This window comes from Scylla paramamosain, chromosome 46 (genome assembly GCF_035594125.1).
Source record: "Scylla paramamosain isolate STU-SP2022 chromosome 46, ASM3559412v1, whole genome shotgun sequence".
Lineage (NCBI taxonomy): Eukaryota > Metazoa > Arthropoda > Malacostraca > Decapoda > Portunidae > Scylla > Scylla paramamosain.
The window spans coordinates 3913358-3920857 of NC_087196.1; the positions used below are offsets into that span (position 1 = coordinate 3913358).

The 7500-nt window shown below is 51.3% G+C and overlaps 1 protein-coding gene across 2 annotated transcripts in view; it reads left to right on the plus strand.

Annotated features, from left to right (window-relative positions):
- The window catches only part of LOC135094662 (transcription factor collier-like), a 194008-nt gene that overhangs the window by 31833 nt on the left and 154675 nt on the right, over positions 1-7500 (plus strand). For both annotated transcript variants that reach the window (XM_063994954.1, XM_063994955.1), the window contains exon 2: positions 2232-2345. In XM_063994954.1, the coding sequence (XP_063851024.1) occupies positions 2293-2345 (53 nt within the window). In that variant the 5' untranslated portion in view covers positions 2232-2292. The remainder of the gene's footprint in view (positions 1-2231; positions 2346-7500) is intronic.

Below are 7500 nucleotides of genomic sequence, written 5' to 3' on the forward strand. Positions count from 1 at the left end.
GCGCTTTGGTGACGCCCTACGGCGCCGCCCTTTAGTGCCGCTGTACACTGCCGCCCCACAGTGCCGCCCTACAGTGCCGCCGTACGGTGCCGGCCTGTTAGTGGCGTGGCCTGAGCGGTCCTCCCGTGGCCTGGCCGTGTAGTGTGTAGAAGGCAGTTCGCGGTCACTTAGCGGTGTTGGTGGTCAGCAGCGTGCCGCCAGCGTCGTCGTGTTACCCTGCGTCCCTGGGCGAGGCGGCGAACACGGCCCGGCCTTGTCCGTGGCGGCGGCGGCGGCGGCGGTGGCGTGGCGGATGTCGGGCGGCTGTGGACAAATACATATTATGGTGTGAGCGACAGAGTGTTGAAAAGTGGGCGGTAATTACGCTTTGAGCAGCGGTGTCTTGTCGCCGTGTTCCGCCGCGGCGACACCGGGCCGAAATCACCGGTAATTTGTGTTTAAGTGGCGGTGTCTTGTCAATGTCATAGTTTTATTCTGCCGGGCCACCGCGCCGTGAATCTGTCGTAATCAGAGCGAGCAAAAACGCGGCGTGCTGTCTGCTGCCGGCGGGCGGGGGCTGCGTAGGGGGCAGGGAGGGGTGGAGCAGGGGGCAGCGGGCCCTCGGCGAGCCCTGTCACCCACCTGCCAATTGACGCTAACGACCCTTAACTCAATTCCTCTCAGGACTGCCCGATTAGCGCGACAGAAATCGGATTAAAAATTTGTTACGCTGGAGAAATTGGTGTCCCCGCGCGGGGCGCCGCGACAAGTCCGCCCCGGTACTCGCCTCCTGCCGCGGCGCCCACGCCCTGGATTGGCCGTCCTCCCGAGACGTGACGCTAATTGGCCAACCAAGATTCATGGAAAGCGCAGCGAGGCCGCTCATTGGCTGATGAATGTTGCGTCGCAGTCCAATAGATCACGCTGCCCCGAGGAGCCTCGCGGAGCCGCCGGGAGCCGCGAGGAGCCGCCAGGAGCCGCGGCCCGCCAAGAAGTTGCCGTGTGCATAATTTAGCCAGGCTGCTCCCTGGCGGCACTCCCAAGACTATTTGATTAAAACGCCCCGCCAGCACCCACCCACCGCCCGCCCCGCCCCGCCCCGCCCCGCCCCTATGCTGCTGCTGCTGCTGCTCCAGAAGAGGGGCGACGCTGAACACAGCTGCCGACGACGGGACCCTCATCCTGCTGCTGCTGATGCTGCTGCTGCTGCTGCGGAACGAGGTTCAGACGTGCGACGCTGAACACAGCCGCCGACGACGACGGGACCCTGACCCTGCTGCTGCTGCTGCTGCTGCTGCTGCTGCTGCTGCGGGGACTAAAACTTCATATTTTTATTCTGTTCGTGTCTGTCTTCCCCTTCCCCTGCTGGTGCTGCTGCTGCTGCCGCTGCTGCTGCTGGGGATTTAACAGCTTCCTCTGTTTCATCCCCTGCGTCAGGAGGTCTTCCCTGTGTTCCCCTATTCCACAGAGCTGCCCTCTGCCTCATCCCTGCTGCCTGGGCCGTGCCGTGTCCTCCCCTGCCCGTGCGTGGGTGTGGCGCCTCCCCAGCGTGACACTCCCCGCCTCCCCTCTGCTTCGCGCCCCGCGTGCCTGTGCCGTGCCTGTGTGGCGCTAACGAGCTGCATCGTCGCCCCCCGCCCCCTCAGGTCCCCAGGGCGGGGGTTTTTATGCCCCTCGCCCTGCTAGGTCACTGGCACCTCCCAGAAGAGGTCACGCACCCTCGCCCTCACCAGGAACAGGTCACACCCCCTCCCAAGGGCGCTTCCCCTCCCGCGTGCAGCCCCCTTCCCCATGTGTGTGTCCTCCCCTCAGGGATGACACACACACACACACACACACACACACACACACACACACACACACACACACACACACACACACACACACACACACACACACACAGGTTTGTTGTGCTATTTGGTTACTGTGTTCACTTGATTTTGTGGCAGTTAGTGTTTCTTTTTTTTTTTTTTTTTTTTTTTTTAATTCTATTTGATAACTTTTTGAAACGCAGCAAGCAGAGAGTTGCGGCAGCGGCGTGTGGCTGAGGGCTGGCTATGTAATGGACGCCGCGGGTCTTGGCGCTCCACTCCATCTCCCAGGCACTCACCTTGCGGCACTGTCACGCGGCACTGTCAGGGGAAGACTTACCAACACGTGTATATCTCTCCTCCCAGGCACTCACCTTGCGGCACTGTCACGCGGCACTGTCAGGAGAAGGCTTATCAACACGTGTATATCTCTCTTCCCAGGCACTCACCTTGCGGCACTGTCTTGTGGGTCGCTGCAGACACGACGCGGCGCAGTTAGCTAATGGCATCAAGTCTTGCGGGAAACACCAGCACTTCCTGCTCTGCCAAAACACAGTGAGTATTGATGGTTCTTCTCGCTGAGTCTGGGGTGATTAGTTCCAATAATGTGATGACAAATTGTGTTCACGGGAGTAATGGTGACAAATGACGCGTGTGATGGTGCTGGGCTGGTGGCCGTGTGAGCCTCGCAACGTGTGAATTAATTATTCTCATTCGTATTCTCATATTTTTGTCACCTGTGTGTGTGTGTGTGTGTGTGTGTGTGTGTGTGTGTGTGTGTGTGTGTGTGTGTGTGTGTGTGTGAGTGTGTGTGTGTGTGTGTGTGTGTGTGTGTGTGTGTGTGTGTGTGTGTGTGTGTGTGTGTGTGTGTGTGTTTGTGTGTGAGTGTGTGTGTGTGTGTGTGTGTGTGTGTGTGTGTGTGTGTGTGTGTGTGTGTGTGTGTGTTTACGCATTTGTTCTTTTATTCATTTATCTGTTCATATTATCACACACACACACACACACACACACACACACACACACACACACACACACACACACACACACACACACACACACACACACACACACACACACACACACACACACACACACACACACACACCAGTGAGGACAAAAATGAGAGCTTAAGATATCTGAAAATTACAGTGATTATATAGTTTGTTTGTGTACGACATTTTGGTGGCGGCGTACGAAGGCAGGGATGCGCCGACTACCCCAAGGAAACAAGATAAGCAAAGCGACAAGCACCTTAAACAGAGTCATTCCTGTACAAAAGATGGACGAGAAGGGTTAAGTGAGACTCGCACGTTGAGAAGACCTGAAGTAGTTAAATTCTAAGCTGCAACAGTGGTGAGGCTTGGCAAGGCAACCCTGGAGGTGCGCGTGACGTCACTCATCTCGGGGACACGTCTTCATTCATTCACAGACACTTCGCTCTCTCACCGCCACTATTTTCAAAGGCCACAGAGATGATTAGCCGGGTTATGAAAAGTGTTTTCCTGTTGGTAATGCAGAAATGCTGTTAATGTGTCACTAGAATCATAGAAACACCATTAGAAACCCGCGTCACTTCATCTAGAGCCTTTTGGAAGTAGTCGGGGTTTGGCGGAGTGTTTCGGGACGCGGTGGTGATCAGGCAGACCAGTTCAGTGCCATTCTCTTGTGATCTCGCGCCCTGTGCCTTCTCCTGCTGTGCTGTGGTGATGCTGGTGCTGCTGCAGGGCCACACAGATGCACGTGAGGTTAGTGTGCATCTCATGGTAGAGTGAGTGGCGCCGCGTGGTTAGGATGAACCTGGGGCGGCTGGCTATGGTGGGGAGATAGATGAGAGAGGTGGTGACAAATTACTTCATTGCTTCCCACAGTCAGAGTAACGCAGATTTATTTGTTACGTGACGCAGAATCTTGATAAATAAAACACAACCTTTCTGTCAATACAGTGAAAGCTCCTGTGACGAGGGCGTGGACCTAAATAAATGAAAGTGCCATATATAGAGAGAGAGGTAACAAGTGTGTGTGTGTGTGTGTGTGTGTGTGTGTGTGTGTGTGTGTGTGTTTAGGCAAGGGAAAGCCAAGGCAAGTCACGTGTGCCAGTTCAAGTGGGAAATTTAAAGGAAAAAGAGATTATTTACAGGGTGAGGTGAGAAATATAAAGGGAAGCGGAAATACAAAAGGGAAGGCGAGTAATTTGTGGTGAAGTGACAAATATACAAGGAAAAGCGATTCATTGGCGGCGAAATTACGAGGGGGAAACTAATTAACTACTATAAAGAAAACTTGCAAAATTAATACAACTACGTGACGTCGTGTGCTGCTTTCATTAGTGGCTTGTTAGAGGAAAGGTATCAGTTATCTCTCTCTCTCTCTCTCTCTCTCTCTCTCTCTCTCTCTCTCTCTCTCTCTCTCTCTCTCTCTCTCTCTCTCTCTCTCTCTCTCTCGAATTCACCTGATCTTTTCCCTCTCACTAAAGAAAATGTTACCTCCTCTAACATTATTTTCCCTCCCTCCCTCCCTCCCTCATCTCCCTCCCTCCCTCCCTCCCTCCCATCATCTACATCGCTCCCCCATTATCTCCTCACCCTTCTCTCCCTCTCCTCTCCCTCCTTCCCTCTTCACAGCCTCAATAGATCCCCTCTCACCCCCTCTCACTCAATCACCCTCTCCCTCTCACCCCTCACCCCCCTCTCACCTCCATCACCCCGTCACTGGCAAGACTAATGGTTCTACTCTTCCTTAGGTCTATGTACTGCTCTATTTAGGCCTATTGTTATTGTTGTTGTTGTTGCTGCTGCTGCTGTTGTTGTTGTTGTTGTTGTTGTTGTTGTTGTTATTATTATCATTTATTATGATAACTAGTACGAATGTAACTCGCCTCCTCCTCCTCCTCCTCCTCCTCCTCCTCCTCCTCCTCCTCCTCCTCCTCCTCCTCTCTTTGCTCCTTTATCAGTCTAACCCCGCAATGTCCAGTGTGTGTGTGTGTGTGTGTGTGATGAGGAGATGGGAGGGAGAGGAGGGCGGGAGAGAGGGAGAGGGAGAGGGAGGGAGGGTCTTTCTGAATAAAATATGGGACCACCTGTTTTACTTGTTCTATTGTGAGGACCCTCTCTCTCTCTCCCTCCCAGAGAGAGAGAGAGAGAGAGAGAGAGAGAGAGAGAGAGAGAGAGAGAGAGATGCTTAACAAAAAAATATAAGATACTACGCAAGTTTAATGATTTAGAAATATTTTTATTAGAAACTTCCTTTGATATATGAGGAAGAAGAAGAAGAAGAAGAAGAAGAAGAGGAGGAGGAGGAGGAGAAGGAGGAGGAGGAGGAGGAGGAGGAGGAGGATTAAGAAGAAGAGATAAGAAAAAGGAAGAGAAGTTACTTAGAGAGAGAGAGAGAGAGAGAGAGAGAGAGAGAGAGAGAGAGAGAGAGAGAGAGAGAGAGGCAAGGTGGCATAGAACATTAATATATCAACGAGTGATTGTGATCTGACGCTCCTCTCATCTACCCTCTCCCTCTCCCTACTTCCCCCCCACCACTCTCTCTCTCTCTCTCTCTCTCTCTCTCTCTCTCTCTCTCTCTCTCTCTCTCTCTCTCTCTCTCCCCAATTCTATTCCAATTTCAGTTCTATCACCCCATTTCTCATTCTCTCTCTCTCTCTCTCTCTCTCTCTCTCTCTCTCTCTCTCTCTCTCTCTCTCTCTCTCTCTCACACACACAAATATACATTTTATTTGTACTTTCATTTTATATACATCTTTTTCCAGAGAGAGAGAGAGAGAGAGAGAGAGAGAGAGAGAGAGAGAGAGAGAGAGAGATGATGAACACTTCCCTACCAGACCAATCAGGCAATTAGTGGCTCGCGACGTGACTTTCCTCCTCCTCCTCCTCCTCCTCCTCCTCCTCCTCCTCCTCCTCCTCCTCCTCCTCCTCCTCCTGCTCCTTCTCCTCCTCCTCCTCCTCCTCCTCCTCCTCCTCCTCCTCCTCCTCCTCCTCCTCCTATTCTGCAGGTTTTCGTTCAATATAACTTTTCTTCAGGTTAATAATTTTTACTTTATCTCCTCCTCCTCCTCCTCCTCCTCCTCCTCCTCCCTGTTTTTTTTTTTTTTTAATTCAATTATTTTATGTCAATGTGTTTTTCGCGTAATTCGATATTTGTTATATATCCTCCTCCTCCTCCTCCTCCTCCTCCTCCTCCTCGTCATTTCATGCTGGCCTAACCTCCTAATTTTGCGGTTTTCTAATGTGTTTGTGAGAGAGAGAGAGAGAGAGAGAGAGAGAGAGAGAGAGAGAGAGAGAGAGAGAGAGAGAGAGAGAGAGAGAGAGAGAGAGAGAGAGAGAGAGAGAATTTCCTCATCATCTTTTCTCTTGGTGTCTCTTCTTTTTCTCTCTCTCTCTCTCTCTCTCTCTCTCTCTCTCTCTCTCTCTCTCTCTCTCTCTCTCTCTCTCTCTCTCTCTCTCTCTCTCTCTCTCTCTTCCCTCCTTCCCTCCCTCCCCGTCATCAATTACTAACATGATGGAGAAGTATCAGAGAGAGAGAGAGAGAGAGAGAGAGAGAGAGAGAGAGAGAGAGAGACAAAAAAAGTATCAGTAATCGGATAGCCTTCTGTCACCTCTCCTCCCCTTACCCTCCCTCCCCCCAGTCTCCCTCCCTCCCCCTCTCCCCCTCCCTCTCCCTCTCCCTCTCTGATTACCGGGAGTAAAACAAGTGCAGACCAAACTCTCCCTTCCTTTAACAGGACGGCACATATGTTAGTGTTACTCTCTCTCTCTCTCTCTCTCTCTCTCTCTCTCTCTCTCTCTCTCTCTCTCTCTCTCTCTCTCTCTCTCTCTCTCTCTCTCTCTCCCTCCGTCAGTCGAAGGGTACTGGCACCAGTTTCCAAGGGCGTGATGGTGACCGTACCAATCTGTGAGAGGGAGGAAGGGAGAGAGAGGAGAGAGAGGGAGAGAGAGGGAGGGAGGGTGATAATAAATTTGCTCTGAATATTTGGCGTAAATAATTTGTGTCGTTTTGTGTTTGTCTGTCAATATGTCGTCGGGAGAGAGAGAGAGAGAGAGAGAGAGAGAGAGAGAGAGAGAGAGAGAGAGAGAGAGAGAGAGATTTTTCCGCAGCTTTGAAAATTAAATAAAGGGGAAATTTAAATATGAAAAAAAAACACATTGTCTCTGTCTGTCTCTGTCTCTGTGTGTGTGTGTGTGTGTGTGTGTGTGTGTGTGTGTGTGTGTGTGTGTGTGTGTGTGTGTGTTTGTCCCTCTCCCCTATACATTTCTGCGTGTGTCTTATTTATCTTTCTATTCTCTTTCCCCTTCTTGTCGTTTTTGCATCGGCTCGATTCTTTGATTTTTGAATTTCTCCCGCGTGTCCATCTCCTGTTTCCTCCCCCAAACATCACACCTCCCCCTTTGTACATATTCCCTCCCCTCGCCCTCTCCCTCTCTCCCTAATCTTCCCTCTCTTTATATTCTTCCTCTTTCTCCCTTCTTTATCTTCTTTCCTTCGTTCCTTCTGTCTACGCCTTTTCTCTCTTTCTGTCTCTCCTTCTCTCTCTTCGTCTTTCTCTCTCTCTCCCCAGTCTCCCTTCTTGCTATTTTCTCCCTCCTCTCTTCTTCTTCTTTCTCTTCTTTCCTTCGTTACTTCTCTCTACGTCTTTCATTTTCTCTTTCTATCTCTCCTTCTCTCTTCGTTATTCTCTCTTCTCTCCCTACTCTCCCTTTCTTCCTAC